Here is a 20819-nt window from a genome sequence, read left to right on the forward strand (position 1 = left end):
ATAAGATTGTGTACAAGTAAGCTCTATTTGTTTTCCTATCTACCCTTTTCTACCCTTTCAGTTACCCAAGAATGTAGCAATTTCTTGAGTACAGTAATTTTCAAATAATCCTCTCAAATATGTATGCGTAGTTAAGGTAAAGGCGGGGAAATATTATGCTTTTTAATTAAAGATGATAGTAGTAGAAAGAAGGAAATTATCAAACAGTTCGTGGTAACGAACTGCAGTAAGGAGCGACCCGGCTCAATAGTAAACGAAACTCTGAAAATCGGAATTTTGATGCTAAAAGATACATCAAAAGAATCAAATTTTCATGCTGATTTTAAATATATAAGTTTCATCAAATTTAGTCTTTGTCATCAAAAATTACGAGCCTGAGAAAATTTAGCTTATTTTGGAAATAGGGGGAAACACATCCTAAATGTCATAGAATCTTAACGAAAATCACACCATCGCATTCAGCGTATCAGAGAACCCTATAGCAAAAATTCCAAGCTTCTATCTACAAAAATGTGGAATTTCGTATTTTTTGCCAGAAGACAGACCACGGGTGAGTGTTTATTATTATTATTTTTTTCCCAGGGGTCATCGTATCGACCAAGTGGTCCTAGAATGTCGCAAGAGGGCTCATTCTAACGGAAATGAAACGTTCTAGTGCCCTTTTTAAGTGACCTAAAAATTGGATGGCACCTAGGCCCCCTCCCACGCTCATTTTTCCCAAAGTCAACGGATCAAAATTTTGAGATAGCCATTTTGTTCCCCATAGTCTAAAACAATAATAACTATGTCTTCGGGGATAACTTGAACCCCCACAGTCCCTGGGGGTGGGGCTGCAAGTTACAAACTTTGACCAGTGTTTACATACAGTAATGGTTATGGGAAGTGTACAGACGTTTTCAGGGGGATTCTTTTGGTTTGGGGGGGCGGGGTTCAGGGGAGGGGGCTATATGGGAGGATCTTTCCTTGGAGGAATATGTCATAGGGGAAGAGAAATTCAAGGAAAAGGGCGCAGGATTTTCTAGCATCAAACAGTTCGTGGTAACGAACTGTAGTAAGGAGCGACCCGGCTCAATAGTAAACGAAACTCTAAAAGGTTTCGATACTAAGAAATATATCAAAAGAATCGGATTTTATGCTGATTTTAAATATATAAGTTTCATCAAATTTAGTCTTTGTCATCAAAAGTTACGAGCCTGAGAAAATTTGCCTTATTTTGGAAAATAGGGGGTAACACCCCCTAAACGTCATAGAATCTTAACAAAAATCACACCATCGCATTCGGTGTATCAGAGAACCCTATAGCAAAAATTTCAAGCTCCTATCTAAAAAAATGTGGAATTTCGTATTTTTTGCCAGAAGACAAATCACGGGTGCGTGTTTATTTGTTTTTTTTTTCCCCAGGGTCATCGTATCGACCAAGTGGTCCTAGAGTGTCGCAAGAGGGCTCATTCTTACGGATATGAAAAGTTTTAGTGCCCTTTTTAAGTGATCAAAAAATTGGCGGGCACCTAGGCCCCCTCCCACGCTCATTTTTTTCCAAAAGTCAACGGATTAAAATTTTGAGATAGCCATTTTGTTCCGCATAGTCAAAAACCATAAGAACTATGTCTTTGGGAATGACTTACTCCACCACAATCCCTGGGGGAGGGGCTGCAAGTTACAAACTTTGACCAGTGTTTACATATAGTAATGGTTATTGGGAAGTGCACAGACGTTTTCAGGGGGATTTTTTTGGTTTGGGGGGTGGGGTTGATGGGAGCGAGCTACGTGGGAGGATCTTTCCTTGGAGGAATATGTCATGGGAAAGAAAAAAATTCAATGAAAAGGGCGCAGGATTTTCTAGCATTACTATAAAAAAAACAATGAAAAAATAAACATCAAAACGTTTTTTCAATTGAAAGTAAGGAATAGCATTGAAATTTAAAACGAACAGAGATTATTACGCATATGAGGTGTTCTAAAAATACTTTAGCATAAAGAGCGAGGTATTTAGGAGGAGATAAATACCTCGCTCTTTATGCTAAAGTATTTTTAGTAATTTCAACTATTTATTCTACGGCCTTTTTGATTCAGGGGTCATTCTTAAAGAATTGGGACAAAATTTACGATTTAGTGTAAAGAGCAAGGCATTAACGAGGGTACAAACCCCCTCGTATACATAATAAAAATATAAGAATATAAAAGTTTGTTACGTAAGTTAATTCTTAAGTTACGCATATTTTTTACTAATAAAAACGTTCGTTAAAAATTAAAAGTTCTAGTAGCCTTTTTAAGTAACCGAAAAATTGGAGGGCAGCTAGGCCTCCTTCCCCACCCCTTATTTCTCAAAATCGTCTGATCAAAACTAAGAGAAAGCCATTTAGCAAAAAAAAAAATTAAGATACAAATTTCATTTCAATAATTTATGTGCGGAGAGCCAAAATCAAACATGCATTAATTCAAAAACGTTCAGAAATTAAATAAAAAAAGACTAGTTTTTTTAACTGAAAGTAAGGAGCGACATTAGAACTTAAAACGAACAGAAATTACTCCGTATATGAAATGGGTTGTCCCCTCCGCAATCCCTCGCTCTTTACGCTAAAGTTTGACTCTTTGCCACAATTTTACCTTTTAAAACGATTAAAAGCTTTAGCGTAAAGAGTGAGGCGTTGAGGAGGGGACAACCCATTTCATATACGGAGTAATTTCTGTTCGTTTTAAGTTTTAATGTCGCTCCTTACTTTCAGTTAAAAAAACTAATTTTTTTATTTAATTACTATAAAAAACAATGAAAAAATAAACATGAAAAAGTTTTTTCAGTTGAAAGTAAGGAGTAGCATTAAAACTTAAAACGAACAAAGATTATTAAGCATATGAGGGGTTCTAAAAATACATTAGCATGAAGAGCGAGGTATTTAGGAGGAGATAAATACCTCGCTCTTTATGCTAACGTATTTTTAGTATTTTCAACTATTTATTCTACGGCCTTTCTGATTCAGGGGTCATTCTTAAAGAATTGGGACAACACTTAAGATTTAGTATAAAGAGCGATGTATTAACGAGGGGACTAACCCCCTCATATATTATATAATAAAAATATAAAAGTTTGCTTCGTAAGTTAATTCTTAAGTTACGTATATTTTTTACTAATAAAAACATTCGTTAGAAATTAAAAGTTCTAGTTGCCTTTTTAAGTAACCGCAAAATTGAAGGGCAACTAGATCTACGTTGCATGGGCAATGTGAGGTGTTGCGGCAACCTTTGCTCGGCTTCGCCGAGTAAAGTGTTGCGAGAGCAACACTTTGGTTTTGTTTCCTCGCTGCGACTAAACGCTGAAGTTGTTAATCTGTAAGGATGCTAAAATACATACTAGGTACACCAACTCGCAAAAGTTGCAAACTCCTCATTGCTAAAGATGATTGTAGCCTTACAGCCGATTATTACTTACAAGTCCCCTACATGTCTTACCACTGGAACCAAATTGGTCTTACCATCAAATACAACGGAAACAAAAAATAGGTACACCAACTAGTAAGAGTTGCGAACCCCTCATTGCCGAGGATGATTATGAGCTAACAGCAGACTGTTGCTTACAACTCCCCTATATGTCTCACAATTGGTATCGGCCTATTTTTGGTTTCAGTGTGTACCTTACTACTGAAGTTGTCAACCCCTTTAAACTTTCAAACTAGTAAAAAATGGATGACATATACTTTGATCAGCTCATCAAAAGCTATCGACTGCCGTCGAAAAAAAATCTATCTGTCTTAGTTCAAAAGTTGACTTTTTTGCCGTAGGCCAACTTTCTAACGTCATCACTTAGAAAGGAGCAAAGGATAAACTCTCATTTCTTTAGCAATGAGAGAACTTTTAAAGTTTAAGATGCACATCTGATACCATTTCTCTACCGCAATCCCAAGTGCGAAAAACCGAATGATAAACTCAGCTGAAATCACGAACAGAAATGGGTAGAAACAATAGATGGCAGCACTTTCGGACCCGTGGGAAAATGCCGCTTTTTTGCTTCTCTAAATTTTTCTATTTATCACTCAAAGAAGATATATTGGCTGTGGGGCAGGGTAACTGTCGCATATATTTAACACTTATAGATTTTAGTCCATCTTCAATTTGAAACTGGTGCCTGCCTGCTTGCCTGCTAGAACGGAGCTTTCCACTCGAAAGCAGAAACATGGTTTGATGAAACGAAAGCTTGGCTGCATAACTTCAGATAGTCTTCTCTGACATAGGCTATACAACTCCTCTTCACTTCACACACTATAGGCTCTGGCTCAAGGACAAGCAAAAACCATCCTTTTTGGCCCCAGGCAAGAGTTCTACGAAGCTTTCCAAAATGTAAAGTCATATTCATCAATCCAGCCTAAGGTCCACACTTTCCGTAAAAACCGCAGAGGTTAGACCCTTATCACTTTCTAGGAATAAGCTGAAATCGGGGTGCTAGGAACAAAAAAAAAAAAAAAAAAAAAAAAAACCACGGCAAAACCAAAGTGTTGCTCTCGCAACACAACTAAGCCTCCTTCCCCACCCCTTATTTCTTAAAATCGTCTTATCAAAATTAAGAGAAAGCCATTTAGCCAAAAAAAGAATTAATATGCAAATTTCATTTTAATAATTTATGTGCAGAGAGCTAAAGTCAAACATGCATTAATTCAAAAACGTTCAGAAATTAAATAAAAAAAACTAGTGTTTTTAACTGAAAGTAAGGATCGACATTAAAACTTAAAACGAACAGAAATTACTCCGTATATGAAATGGCCCTCCGCAATCCCTCGCTCTTTACGCTAAAGTTTGACTTTTTGCCACAATTCTAATTTTTAAAACAATTAAAAACTTTAGCGTAAAGAGCAAGGGATTGCGGAGGGGAAAACCCATTTCATATACGGAATAATTTCTGTTCGTTTTAAGTTTTAATGTCGTTCCTTACTTTCAGTTAAAAAGACTAGTTTTTTTTTATTTAGTAATGTAAAAGAAACCAAGGACAGGTTGAACGTTTATATTCAGAAGTCGAAACTAATGTCCCCTCCTTTTCTCACCGTTAATGACTATATCCCTCACTAGTGAGAAACAAATAGTACCTAATGGATGCTTTTTAATTAAAGATGATAATAGTAGAAAGAAGGGAGACAAGTGGACATTATGAGGTAGACAAGTTTAAATAATAAATTTAAAAGCATCAGTATTATTTTTGAAAGCTATGACTACCAGAGTTGGCAGATATAACTGTCAGGATGACTACCACAAAGTCTTTACCTTAACCGGTTAAATTTAGTATGCCTGAACTGGCAAAACAGCGTTATACACGTGACTTTAGTAACAGTTTTTAATTCTTGATATTAATTAAAGATGGCTGGCTGTCACTCAATTTGAAGCAACTGACGCCAGACGTGCGTTTCCCTGTTTTGATGAGCCAGCTATGAAGGCCACATTTGATATCACTTTGGGAAGGAAAGAAAGTATGTCCGCCTTAACCAACATGCCCAAGATAAGGACAGAGCCAATGTAAGTGTTCTTTTGATTTACTAGGGGTAGCAATCCTTTTATAACGGGTTTTACCCTCCCTCCCCCTTGTATTTAAACTTCCACGCCTTGTTAGATATTCTAATTAATTTATTGCCCGTCTTGTATATTTTATTAAGTTTTCCAATTTCAGGTCATTTTTTAGCTTAAAAATTTTGAATTTCATTAATAACAGTGGTATTTTGTCTTCGCTATGGTAGACACTACAGTAACAATTTTGTTAAGATGAAAATGTTTCTACAAGTTTCGTTTTTCCCTGGTGTATTTGTTTGTATATATACTACATAGATTCAAGTATTTATCTTTTTGCTCAAGTCTGCTCAAGTCTTTCTCTCCTTTCGTGTGTAACGGAATTAAAATTTCTTAGCTCCAAGTGCTACAAGGACTACTTTTGTCTACCTGAAGACTAAAATTTTTTCCCTTTTCTTGGGAAGAGAATAACATTTAGCTTAAAAAAAAGAAGAAGAAAAAAAGAAAACTCATGTGGTCATAATCCTGTTGCTCCATGGGAAGAACATAAATTTTGGAGCTAAGGCAAATGGATTCTGTTTTGCTTATCAGCGTTTATCAATCCTGATGATCATTGAATATGACACCAGCTCTCTCAGTAAAAAATTCTTTTAAGAGATACACCATTTCGAAAATTTCAGGGGGCAGACAACTTCAGTTTATAGTAATTCCAACGTCTTTCTCTGCATTTAGAATTAAGCCTGTGAATCGGTATCAGGTTTGTAAGCTTTAAAAGCTCCCTCTCATCTCTAAAACAATTTGAGCTTGCCTTTACATCCGCATTCGCGTTTAATTGGTTGGCGCGCTCGGTTGGGAATCCTTTGTCCGAGGCGCGTGGGTTATTCCTGGCTTTGCCGGTTATTTGGTTTGGGATGGGGTCAGTTGACTCTGTAAGCTCAACCAGTGTCGACCCAGCTCTAAATGGGTATCTGGAGAAATATGGGGAAGGTAATCAGGAAAGGTGTGCGAAACCAAAGGTTGGCTGGCCCCCCATTTCCCCCCGTTGTACTTCCTGGCTGTAGGGCCACGAAACAGAAATCACCACCGTCAGTTTGGACCTTAAGGATCTGTTGTTGTCATACTTACTTGTTCCTAAGTGGTGATATTAGAAAGTTGACCTAAAAGATGAAATCCAACATTTCAACCAAGCCAGGAATTATTTTTCAACCGACGGGTCGTAGGATGCTAGTCTGGCAATTATACTATATTTGCACTGTTGCTCTAAAAAAATGCCAAGAAATGCTAGATAGCGTTAGTAATTCTTTTTGCAGACATTAGTGCAAGAGTAAGGATGCCTCAATAGTTTTAACAAGGGCCGTATCCATGGATTCTGCAAGTCCACTTACTATCCCGTCATTCCACAAGTCCACTATCCCGTCATTCCATGACAGCCAGCAGGTGCATGTTACGTCATAGGGAATATTTCTTCAAAGATGCAGGTGCATGTCATGTCATAGGGAATGTTTACTTTTGGTTGTTACATAAAAGGGTTTGGGGTTTTACATAATAGGACTTAGTAGGGACTGTTAGTCAAGCGGGGAAGTCCTAGTTGTAACTGAGGGGGACACACACGTGATGTTCCGTAATAACGGTACACACGTGGGATGTGACGTAATCTTGCGTGCCTTGCTAGATCTACTGGGGGTGATGTAATCTTACGTGACTTAGTAGATTTATTGGGAATGATGCAATCTCGCGTGACATGCTAGACGTCAGTGGGTCCCGTTGGGAAATTCCCGCTTGTAACTGAGGAGGACACACACGTGGTTGTTACGTAATGACAGTGCACAGATGGGTGTTACGTAATGGTAGCGCCAAGTGGGGTGATACGTAATGACATTGAATGTTACGTAACGATGGCGCACGCGTTGATGTTAAGTAATGGCGGCGCAAATCTGAGATGTTACGTAATGGCAGCGCACACATTGGTGCTACGTAATGACGATGTTACACGTGTGATTTCTTTCAAGGGTTTTTTTTTTCTCAGGGAGCCTTTACTAACTAAAGATTTTATGCCCGCATTAGAATTCGAAAGGGGCTTCCCCTCAATGGAACTACGGCTTGGACATCTGGACCATGAAACCCTTTCTAATACTTTAATTTGTTTAATGCATTCTACATGTTAGCCTATTCAATGCATGATTAAATCCGTATCTCGCATAATAGAATGATTAAATGTATTGCGTGTTCCCATATAACTCCAATAACTGATATACACTGTGGAAAATCTATTACTGAAATTTGCTTACATTTGAAGTACACCTAGCAAATGAGGCCAGCATGGCACAATGTACCACTCCTGACGACACCGTTTTGGTGCATATTATCACAGCTTTAATCCTCAAAATAAACTAATAAACTAAGAAATGACCATCGTTTTTATTTGAACAGCGGAAGCTTGCCATTTCATTGCTAGATTACGATGTTCCATTGCAATTCCAAGCCTGTGACAAGCTTGGAACATGTGACAATGTGAACTGTGACAATGGAAAAATGGAACTGTGACAATGGCTGACAAAATACACCCTCTTGCTCCAATATGACACAAATGATATTTCTGGGGATTTTCCTACAAAAATATTCGTTTGCGCTAGAATCGATCGTTTAAACTTAATGAAAAAATCTCCGTTAGTGTTTGTTATGATAAATCCTTGCCATTTAGGCAAGTGTGGCACAATGTAACAGTCCCCGATGACACCCTTCTGGTGGACATTATCACGCCTAAGGGTTTTTCAATATTTTTCCCCCAAAAATAAATTTATAAGCTAAACAATGACCATTGTTTTTATTTGATCAGCGGAAACTTGCCATTTCATTACTAGATTGGGATGTTCCATGACAGTTCCTTGTCCATGACACTCAATGGCGGACAAACAGCACCCTCTAGCAAGCATCATCACATATACGGCATTTTGTTGAGCGTTTTCTTGCAAAAATATTCGTTTACGCTAAAATCGATCATTTAAACTTAGTGAAAAAATCCCCATTAGGGTTTATTTTGATGGCTCCTAGCAATTGAGGCCAGCGTGGCACAATATATCAGCTCCCTTCCCCCCTGATGACACCCTTCTGGTTTGTATTGTCACACCTAAGGTTTTTTTCAATTTTTCCCCTCAACAATAAATTTATAAACTAAAAATGAACATAGTTGTTATTTGAACTTATTGCGGGCTGATTCTTGCTCTTGAAACTTGTTTCCTGTTGTTTTTTTTATCTTCGTGAAACTCGTACATTGATTTTTATCTTCGTGGAACTGATTTTGTTCGTGGAACTTATTCTGTGCTGATTCTGCTCATGGACCTTGTTGCGTGCTGATTTTCGCCAGTGCAACCTGTCGCGTATTAATTTTTGTTCGTGAAACTTGTTGGATGTTAATTTGTCTTTTCTTGAAACTTGAACATTGATTTTCTCTCCTCGTGAAACTTATTTTGTTCATGGAACTTTTTGTGTGTTGATTATTGTTCGTGGAACCTGTTGCGTGCTGATTTTTGTTTATGAAACTTGATGCATGTTGAATTTTTCTTCGTGCAAATTTTGTTCATGGAACTTGTTGCGTGCTTATTTTGTTTGTGAAACTTGTTGCGTGCTGATTTTTGTTCGTGAAACTCGTTGCATTGGATTTTTTCTCTTCGTGAAACTGGTACATTGATTTTTCTAATTGTGAAACTGATTTTGTTCATGGAACTTGCTGCGTGATGATTCTTGGTCGTGGAAATTGTTGTGCGCTGATTTTTGTTCGTGAAACTCGTTGCATTTGATTTTTGCTCTTCATGAAACTGGTACATTGATTTTTCTAATCTTGAAAGTGATTTTGTTCATGGAACTTGCTGCGTGATGATTCTTGGTCGTGGAAATTGTTGTGCGCTGATTTCTGTTCGTGAAATTTGTTGTATGTTGATTTTTCTTTTCGAAATTTTTCAACATGCAACTGGTTTCATGAACAGAAATCAGCTCGCAACAAGTTCCACGAATAAAAATTATCACGCGACAAGCTCCATGAACAAAATCAGTTTCACGATGAGAAAAATTAATTTACAAGTTTCATGAAGAAAAATCAACATGCATCATGTTTCAGGAACAAAAATCAGCACGCGACAAGTTCTACAAAAAATAATTAGCACGCAATAAGTACCATGAACAAAAAGAGTTTCACCAGGAGAAAAATCAATTTATAAGATTCAAGAAGAGAAAAAATTCACATGCAACAGGTTTCGCGAATAAAGATCAGCTCGAAACAAGTTGCACGAACAACAATTGGCACGCAACAGGTTCCACTGACAAAATCAGTTTTACGAGGAGAAAAACGAATTTTCAAGTTTCAAGAAGAGAAAAATCAACATGCAACAAGTTTCACGAACAAGAATCACGACGCAGCAAATTCCACGAATAAAAATTTCTATGTAATAAGTTCCTTGAACAAAATCAGTTTCACGAAAAGCATAATCAGTGTACATATATCACGAAGAGAAAAATCAACATGCAACAACTTTCACGAAAGAATATTAGCAGACAGCAAGTTCCACGAACAAAGTTAGCAAGAAACAAGATCGATGAACAAAATCAGTTTCACAGAAATCAGTTTCACCTGGAAGTTCCAGGCACAAAAATCAACATGCACGAAGTTACATTAACAAAATCAGTTTTGTGAGGAGAAAAATCGAAGTGCAAGTTTCACGAATTGAAAAAATCAACATGCAACTGATTTCACGAACAAAAATCAGCATGATAAGAGTTCTACAAATAAAAATCAGTACGCAATAAGTTCCATAAAAAAATCAGTTTCACGAGGAGAAAAATAAATGTACAAGTTTCACGAAGAGAAACCGTACACATGTTAGGTTAGGTTAAGTTAGGTTGGATGACGCGTTAGGTTAAATTAGGCTAGATGACGGTTGGTACAGTCACCCAATCCTTACCAAACCTACTACGAACTCCATAAAAAAAAATCAGTTTCACGAGGAGAAAAATCTATGTACAAGTTTAACGAAGAGAAAAATCAACATGCAACAAGTTTTATGAACAAAAATCATCACGCAGCAAGTTCCATGAACAATATCAGTATGCAAATAGTTTCATGAACAAAAACAGTTTCATGAGGAGACAAATCAACGTACAAGTTTCAGGAAGAGAAAAACCAACATGCAACGAGTTTCACGAAAAAAATCAGCACACAGCAAGGTCTACGAACAAATATTAGCACGCAACAAGTTTCATGAGCAAAATCAGTTTCACGAGGAGAAAAATCGATGTACAAGTTCCACGAAGAGAAAAATTGACATAAAACAAGTTTCACGAACAAAAAATTAGCAGGCAACAAGTTTCACGAACAAAATCAGCACGAAACAAGTTCCATGAACAAAATCAGTTTCACGACGAGAAAAATCAATTTACAAGTTTTACGAAGAGAAAATGAACATGTAGCAAGTTCGACAAACAAAACCAGTAAGCAATAAGTCACATGAACAAAATCAGTTTTACAAGTAGAAAAATCAATATACACATTTCACGAAGAGAAAAACCGACATGCAACAAGTTTCACGAACAAAAACAAGCACGCAATAAATTCCATGAACAAAATCAGTTTCATGACGAGAAAAATAAATTTACAATTTTCACGAAGAGAAAACTCAATATTCAACAAGTTTCACGAACAAAATAAATCGGTACGCAAAAAATTCCAAGAACAAAATCAGCAAACAACAAGTTCCATGGAAAATGATCAGCTTCAGGAGGAGAAAAATCCATATACAAGTTTCATGAAGAGAAAAATGAACATTCAACAAGTTTCACGAATAAAAATCAGCACGCAATAGGTTCCATGAAAAAATCAGTTTCACGAGGATAAAAATTCAATGTATAAGTTTTACGAAGAGGAAAATCAACATGTAACAAGTTTCACGAACAAAATCAGCACGTAACAAGTTCCATGAAAAAATCAGTTTCACGACGGAAAAAATAAATGTATAAGTTTCACTAAGAGAAAAATTTAAATGCAACAAGTTTCATTAACAAAAATCAGCACGAAACAAGTTCGAAGAACAAAAGTCAGCACGCAATATGTTCCAGGAACAAAAATCCACACGCACGAAGCTTCATGAACAAAGTCAGTTTTTATGTGGAGAAAAATCAATGTGCAAGTTTCACGAAGAGAAAAAATCAACATGCAACTGGTTTCACGAACAAACATCAGCATGCAAAGAGTTCCATAAACAGAAATCAGTACGCAATAAGTTCCATGAACAAAATCCGTTTCACGAGGAGAAGAATACATTTACAAGTTTCACGAAGAGAAGCCGTACACATAGTAGGTTAGGTTAAGTCAGGCTGGATGATACGTTAGATTAAGTTAGGTTAACCTAACCAAATCAGTTTCATGATTTGATGAGACAAAAAGATAAAATCAGTTTCATGAGGAGACAATTCAATGTACAAAATTCAGGAAGAGAAAAACCAACATGCAACTAGTTTCACGAATAAAATCAGCACACAACAAGTTCCACAAGCAAAAATTAGCACATAACAAATTTCATTAGCAAAATCAGTTTCACGAGGAGAAGAATCAATGTACAAGTTTTACGAAGAGAAAAATCAACATAAAACAAGTTTCACGAGCAAAAAATCAGCACGCAAAAAGTTCCACTAACAAAATAAGCACGCAACAAGCTCCATGAATATCAGTTTCACGAGGGAAAAAAATCAATGTATAAGTTTCAAGAAAAAAATTAGCGGGCAACAAGTTCCACGAACAAAATCAATACGAAACAAGTTCCATGAACAAAATCAGTTTCAACAGGAGAAAAATCAATTTACAAGTTCTACGAAGAGAAAACCAACATGCAACAAGTTCGACAAAGAAAAACCTGTAAGCAATAAGTCCCATGTACAAAATCGGTTTTACAAGGACAAAAATCAATATACAAGTTTCACGAAGGGAAACATCAACATGCAACAAGTTTCACGAAAAAAAATAAGCACGCAACAAGCTCCATGAACAAAATCAGTTTCATGACGTGAGGAATTGATGTGCAAAATTGACAAAGAGAAAGATCATGATATAACAAAATTCACAAACAAAAGTCATCACGGAACAAGTTTCTTGAACAAAATCCGTTTCACGAGGAGAAAAATCAATGAGCAAGTTTCACTAAGAAAATAAAATCAGTTTGCTACAAGTTTCACGAACATAAAAAAATCAGAGCGCAATAAGTTTGACGAAGAGAAAAACTCAGAGCGCAATAAGTTCAATGAACAAAATCAGTTTCATGAGGAGAGGAATAAATTTACACGTTTCACGAAGAGAAACCGTACACATGGTAGGTTAGGTTAAGTTAAGCTAGATGACACGTTAGGTTAAATTAGGTTAACCTAATTAAATCAGTTTCATGACTTGATGAGATAAAATCAGTCTCATGAGCAGACAAATCAATGTACTAGTTTTAGGGAGAGAAAACCAACATGCAAAAAGTTTCACAAAAAAAATCAGTACACAACAAGTTCCACAAACAAAAATAAGCATGCAACAAGTTCCATGAACAAAATCAGTTTTACGAGAAGAAAAATCAATGTACAAGTTTCAAGATGAGAAAAAAACAACTTGCAACAAGTTCCACGAACAAAAATTCAGGAAGCAAGAAATTTCATGAACAAAGTAAGTTTCACGGGGAAAAAACCATTTTACAAGTTTCACGAAGAGACAAATAACAGCCCAAAACAAGTACCACGAACAAAAATCAGCATGCAACAAGTTCCATGACCAATGTTTCATGAGGAGAAAAACTAATGCACAAGTTTCACGAAAAGAAAACTCAATATGTAACAAGTTTCACGAACGAAAAAAATCAGCACGCAACCAGTTCCACGAACAAAATCAGTACGCAAAAGCTCCTTGAACACAGTCAGTTTCACGAGGATAAAAATCAATTTACAAGTTTCACAAAGAGAAAAATGAATACGAAACAAGTTTCAAGAACAAATATCAGCGTGCAAAAATTCTACGAGCAAAAAATCAGCACTCAACAAGTTCCATGAACAAAACTAGTTTCACGAGGACAAAAAATTACGTACAAGTTTCACGAAGAGAAAAATCCATATGCAACAAATTTCACGAAGAAAAATCAGCACGCAACAAGTTCCACGAACAAAAATCAGCACGCAACAGGCTCCGTGATCAAAATCAGTTTCACGAGGAGATAAATCAAAGCACAAAATTCCTGAAGAGAAAACTAAATATGTAACAAGTTTCACGAACAAAAAAAAATGTGCGCAATTAGTTCCACGAACCAAAATCAGCACGCAACAAGTTCCATGAACAAAAAATCAACATGCAACAAGTTCCATGAACAAAATCAGTTTCACTGGAGAAAAATCAACTTGCAACGAATTTCACGAATAAAAATCAACATGCAACAAGTTTCACGAACAAAAATCAGCACGCAAAAGTTCCATGAACAAAAATCAGAACGCAACAAGTTCCATGAACAAAATCAGTTTCGTGAGGTTAAAAATCAATGAACAAGTTTCACGAAGAAAAAACCATTTTGCAACTAGTTTCACGAACAAACATCAGTATGCCAGAAGTTTCACGAACAAAATCAACACGCAGCCAGTTCCCTGAAGAGAATAAGCATGCAAGAATTTCCACAAACAAATTCAGTTTCACGAAGAAGAAATCAATGAACAAGTTTCACGAAGAAAAAAATCAACATGCAACAAGTTCCACGAACAAAAATCAGTACGCAAAATGTTCAAATAAAAAGAATGGATATATTTTAGTTTATAGATTTATTTGTGAGGGGGAAAGGATTAAATAACCCTTAAGCGTGATAATCTGCGCCAGAAGCATGTAATCAGTGGGGGGAGGTTGTCTGGTACATTGTGTCACGTTAGCCTCAATTGCTAGGAGTCATCAGACGAAACGCTAATTGAGATTTTTCATTAAGTTTAAATGATCGATTCTAGTGTAAAGGAGTATTTTTCCGTGAAAATGTTCGAAAAATGTCATATGTGTGATAATACTTGCTAGAGGGTGCTGTGTGTCAGCCATTGAGAATCATCGACTGGGAATTGTCATGGAACATCGCAATCTATTAATGAAATGGCAATTTTCCGTTGTTCAAATAAAAACAATGGTCATTTTTTGTTCATAGTTTTTTTGAGGGAAAAAGCTTGAAAAAACCCTTAGGTGTGATAACTTGCACCAGAAGGGTGGCTTCGGAGGCTGGAACATTGTGCTACTTTGGCCTCAAACGCTAGGAGTCATCAGAAGAAATGCTAATGGAGATTTTTTCATTAAGTTTAGACGATTGACTCTTGTGTAAACGAATATTTTTGCCTGTAAATGCTGTAAAAAATGTTATATGTGTGATAATGCTTACTAGAGGGATTTGTTTGTCAGTCATTGAGTTTCACGGGCTTGGAATTGTCATGGAACATCACACTCCAGCAATGAAATGGCAAGTTTCCGTTTTTCAAATAAAAACAATGGTTATTTCTTAGTTTAGAAATTTATATTGATTGAAAAAGATTGAAAAAACCCTTAGGTTTGATAATATGTGCCAGAAAGGTGTTATCGGGCGCTGGTGCATTGCGCCATGCTGACCTCAATTGCTAGGAGTCATCAAAAGGAACGCTATTTGCAATGAGTGTCACGTCCTTGGAATTGCCATGGAACATGACAATCTAGCAATGAAGTGGCAAGTTTGCGCTGTTAAAATAAAAACAATGGTCATTTTTTATTTTATAAATTTATTTTGAGGGTGCCACACTGGCCTCAATTGCTAGGAGTCATCAGAAGAAACGCTAATGGAGATTTATTCATTAGGTTTAAATGATCGATTCTAGTATAAATGAATATTTTTGTGTGAAAATCCCCAAAAAATGTCATATGTTTGAAGAAGACACTATTAATATAAAATGCGCTAAAAGCAACCCATAATAGTATCTGATAATGCTCTCTAAAGCATTACCCAACAAGCAGGTGCACTTCATATTTAAGTAAATTTCATTTATTTCCACCTTGAAATTTCTTGCAGTATTATGTAAAATCCCACGTTTACATCGTCATAACAGAGCACCTATCTGTGCGCTGTCATTACGTAGCATCTCACATGTGCACTGCCATTACGTAACACCAACATGTGCGCCGTCATTACGTGACATCCAATGTCATTGCGTAACACCCCACATGTGTGCTGTCATTACATAGCACCCACGTCTGCACCGTCATTACGTAACATCAACGTGTGCACCGTCATTACGTAATACCCATATATGCGCCGTCCTCAGTTTCAAGCGGGGATTTACCCACGGGCCCCATGAAGTCTAGTATGTCATGCGAGAGTGCGTCACTCCCAGTAAATCTACTAAGTCCAATAAGGTTATCATATCCAGTAAATTTAGTAAGGCACGCAAGATTGCGTCACATCCCACGTGTGTACCATTCTTACGTAACACTCAGGCGTGTGTCTCCCTCAATTACAACTGGGACTTCCATGCTTGACTAACGGTTTCTAACAAGTCCTATTATGTAACACTCCAAACCCTGTTATGTAACAACCAGAAGTAAACATTCCCTGTGACGTAACATGCATCTGCATATCTTAGAAAACATTCCCTATGACGTAACATGCACCTGGTGGCTATCATGGAATGAAGGGATAGGGCAGCACTTGTGGGATGACGGGATAGGGTACTTGCGGAATCCAGGGATAGGGCCATTGTTAAAACTATTGAGGTATCACTACTTGCAAGTTCGGGCTCTTGCAAGTATACCTCCTTATATAGTCAGTCACTATGTTTTAAGTCCTCACAAAGGAGTATACTACGACTTTTTTTTACACCTGTCGTTCGACTGGCTGTGCTGACGTCACTATTAAATAGTGCTTTTGAGTTTTAGTCTTAATTCTTCAAAATAAAACCGCATTAAACTATAAAAAGCAAAACAAAACTGTTAAAACGCAAACTGACCAAAAAAAAACAATACAGGGAGCTAAAGAAAACTTGCTTCAAATATTTTGCTTTTGGCGGTTATTTGAAACACACCGAAGTAGTGAAGTTAGGTTAATCCTAATGAAATATTACGAAACGTGATGACAAAATGGTACTTTAGAAACAAATTATGGAAACCTAACTTAATCTAACCCAGCCAAATCAACCCCTAACCACATCTATGTATTAAATGTTTTAGTTAAAATAGCAACATCGCTGTAGTTCTCACTCAAAATAAGCCAATTCTAGGCATGCAAAGCGGTTATTGTCTGATATTACACTACGTAATTCTTTGCTGTATTTCCCTTAATCGGAAACTACCAATCTTTGTAAGACTAGAATTATCATTAATTCTTGTTGCTTCAATTTATTAATCTTAATTTTTTCATGGCTTAGGTTGGATCGTCCAGGCTGGGTCTGGGATGTCTTTGAAAGAAGTGTCCCAATGTCTACATATCTGGTTGCATTTTTTGTTTCCGATTTCGAATTCAAAGAAGCAGAAACATATACAAGAGAAACTGCCGTTATTGAGTCTCAAGAAGAAATGAGGTGAGTTGCGCCTTTTTGCCATCCAAACAAATATACGAGTTTTGCTAAGGAATGTGTAGGGTATATACGGCTTCTTAAAGCTCAAAATTCAAACTCCTCCAAAAAGAATTTATATATTTTCAAAACAAGTCATCACTTTTATTAGGGGGAATTTTTCCACTCTTATTGGAAGGTTTTCTAAGGGAGTTCAAAGAGGATAAAGGGAGTGAAAAAAGACCATCTATTTGGCTGAACCCTGTAACTGGAAGCGTTAAGCTCGTATTTTCATTCTTGTTAGGGGGTATAAACAAATTAATCTAGTGCGTAACCCCCTGGGAGGTGCTTGGGATAGGATAAGAGACAGTGTGAGAAGTACGAATTCATCCACATCGGTACAATCAGGCGTAAAACTCCTAGCAACAAACAAATCTGGCATTGAGTTTGGTGTATTAGACAGCTTATTATTGTCTCGAGGACACAGCCTATACAGACACCAGCAGTGTTGCCAGATGTAGCATAATTATGCAGAACGTAGCATAATTAGGAACCAAAAGCATCCAAGCATAATCCTCCTTAAGATAGCATATTTGTAGCATAATCTAAGAAGATGCAGAACAGCTCATACCGTCACATCAATAAAACGAACACCAAAGATGGTTTGTCGAATTTTTCGATCAAACTAAAGTAAAATTTTCGGCACTGCGACAGACTACGAACCATCTGGTATTTTTTTGTTCTGATCCTGTAGTCTATGGTCTATGGCAAAGAAAAGCGCACGCAAGATATTTGAAATTAAAGACATGTGGTGATTGGTTGGATTGGATTGGTGAAGATGATTGTTTGAAGAAATTTTGAGATTTAGAGGGGTTTCATGTTGTTGTTGTTGGTGGTGGTGAACGGTGAGAGAATTTCGCTGTGCAATTAGGCCTAGCCCTTTCAACCATAGGCAATGGTTCGTGGTTCAAGAACTGGTTGATAGCTACTACACACCAGCTAGACACCAAACAATCGCCAAAACTCCAAAAGATTTTGTGAAAAGCTTATCCTCATCTGATATTGTTTTCTAATCTACTAAAAGCACTAGGTCACTAGGTGTAGTAGTAAACCTATTTCCAAGTCTCCAAAACTCACAGACTCCCAGTGGCGCAACCTGCCATATGCTTTTAGTGACTCCCAAAAGATAGATATGATCAAAATTACTACAGACTTGATGTGGAGAAAAATACGCGAAATGAGAAACTTTACCAACAAAAGAGTTTTTCCAGATCTGGCAGAACTTGCCGAGAGGGTGCTCTCCCTACCGCATTTGAACGCAGATTCAGAAAGAATTTTTTCTTGGATCAGTGATGTCAAGACAAAAAAGCGAGATAGATAGAAGAAAGAAAGTATTGAAGCCGTGCTGGTCACAAAATCGTGACTAAGAACAAAAGATACAGTTTGCAACACATATGTCCCTACATACAATCAGATCAAGCTCCAAAATTCCGAGAACCTCTACGTAGCCATCTCACCCCCTGGTCAAGAAGTCAAATCCATAAGGGAATATGAAGGAGATCATTGAATATGAACTGCAATTTTTCCTTCTTTTTTAATGTATCTGCAGTAAACTTTTGATGATGATGTAAGACACTAACACTATGTTTTTCAAATGCCACCAACTGCTTTGAGAAGAAAGACGACTTGCAAAAAAAGACGAAAAATGTGAACCAAATTGGAAATCAAGATCCTTCCCCTTGACATAAAAAAACCTTTTTACTTATTTTCTATGCTATTTTTCCTTTTTCTTTGCTTCCTTTGTTTATACCCCGCTTTTGTTCCCTTAACGGATTAAAAACAAATTATTAGGCTATTATTATCAGACTATATTCTATTCAGAACCTTTATTAAGATAAGACAGAATTCGACTTGTCTTAACTGATCAACTTTTTCGTGAAACCTGGGAAAATATAGAAGCATAGCATAAATCTGTCCAAAAAAGCATAATTTTGGGCTCAAGGAAGCATAATCCTCTCCGTCCGATCTGGCAACACTGGACAACAGTTGCGCGGAGTCGTATCTTGCCCGTAGAAGATTTCAACACACATCTTTAGAGTAGGCGTTAACCTCCGGTGCTCCTAAAGTCAATCAGCGCGGTAAGATTTTGGTTCTATTCCGGGAGTGAAAACAGAAATTTCTGCTGTGACCACCGTGGGTGCGCAATGTTATCATATAATGTCATCATATGGGTGCGTTACCATATCATTTAATGTTATCATATGGGTGCGTAATGTTATCACATATAATGTATCTTATATAGGCTGTGGAACCCAGTTTCCACCTGCGAGAGTGTGTGGTTTTGACGCAGCGCCAATTAATGTCGCGACGACAGCTATGTATTGCTTCTGAAAAATGTTTGCGCAACTGGTGTCTTTATAGGCTGTGCTTGAGGGGTTGCAGGTAGTAGCTTACGAAGTCGTGTTCACTCTTGGGTTTTAAATCTTCTAATTTTTTCGCGTATGGGCACTAATGAATTAGAATATAGATTGCCAAATTGCTTGGAGAAGTGAAAGTATGCAAATTGGCTTCTTTTGGCATTCCAGTCAGGTTTCACAACAAGTCGTTTGTATGTTAAGTTTATTAGTTAACACACTCTGCCCCTTTATCAGTTTTTTCTCTCTTTCTGACAACTTTTTACTTGTTTTGTGTTAGTATGTGTGTTTTTTTTTCAACAATGAGAGCAATCCTACGAATGGATGATGTCCACTTAGTTTTTACAAGATTTCTCGGAAATACTTGAGTTTGTGCTTTAAAGTTATTGATTTAGTATTTTCTTTTTAAAAACGCCAATTAAAATGAGGAAGATATAGAGCAAAGAAGACGGAAACAGAATATTGGATGTCTCATATAAAATTTGTCTTTTAATTTGTATATATATATATATATATATATATATATATATATATATATATATATATATATATATATATATATATATATATATATATATATATATATATATATATAAAGGTAACCTCTTATTGTTCAAAAGCAGATGTTGCTCATCCTGAAATATCAGAAGGTCGAATTGAGACACAAGCCAATGTGAAATGCTTTGTATTCTTAAGACAATTTGAAGGAAAATCAATGGAATTACAAAAGAGATTGAATTCAAAGGCAACAATGTTGACGGCTTGTAACAAACTATGCAAGGAGAACCCATTATTTAGCCTTTAACGGAGCAGGAATTTAGATTCCTTTTCATATTTGAATTTGGTCACGCATCTATAAGTCACGCAGTCTAATACCCATCAAAAGTAGTGAAAATTAAATATATGGGATTGGTTTTCACCCCCATATTGTTTTTAGGGGGGAAATATACGAGGCATGCAGGAATGAGACCTTTTTGGTAAATTTTAGTAGTATTGCTTGTCATCGCCCTGTCCAATTGAACTGGCACTGAATTAGGAATAACAATGCTAAAGAACATTTTTAAATCAAAAATATTCTAAAAAGTATAAAATCAATTTACAATTGATTTTATTTTTGATACTTGGAAAAATAAAATTTCTTAAGATTACACTTGAAAGATTTGGTCTGGCGCTGTTCTTTCGCTTGTTCTTTGGATGAATGTCTGAATAATATTATATTGAAGTTGATTAATATCTATAACGTATTAAGCTTTTAATCGGTTCGTGGTAACAAACTACAGTAAATAGCAATTTATTTCCAATAGTAATTCGAAACTCTATAAAACGAAAATCTAGAAGCAAAGAATGCACAATTTCTGAAAAGAGAGAAATACC

At 36.5% G+C, this 20819-nt stretch overlaps 1 protein-coding gene across 1 annotated transcript in view; it reads left to right on the top strand.

The window, feature by feature from the left end:
• LOC136034069 (aminopeptidase N-like) overlaps positions 1 to 20819 on the top strand; it is a 117195-nt gene that overhangs the window by 23123 nt on the left and 73253 nt on the right. Inside the window, exons 3-4 of the mRNA XM_065715187.1 lie at positions 5341 to 5496; positions 16906 to 17058. Coding sequence (XP_065571259.1) covers positions 5341 to 5496; positions 16906 to 17058 — 309 coding nt within the window. The remainder of the gene's footprint in view (positions 1 to 5340; positions 5497 to 16905; positions 17059 to 20819) is intronic.

The sequence above is a fragment of the Artemia franciscana genome, chromosome 12 (genome assembly GCF_032884065.1).
Source record: "Artemia franciscana chromosome 12, ASM3288406v1, whole genome shotgun sequence".
NCBI classification, from domain to species: domain Eukaryota; kingdom Metazoa; phylum Arthropoda; class Branchiopoda; order Anostraca; family Artemiidae; genus Artemia; species Artemia franciscana.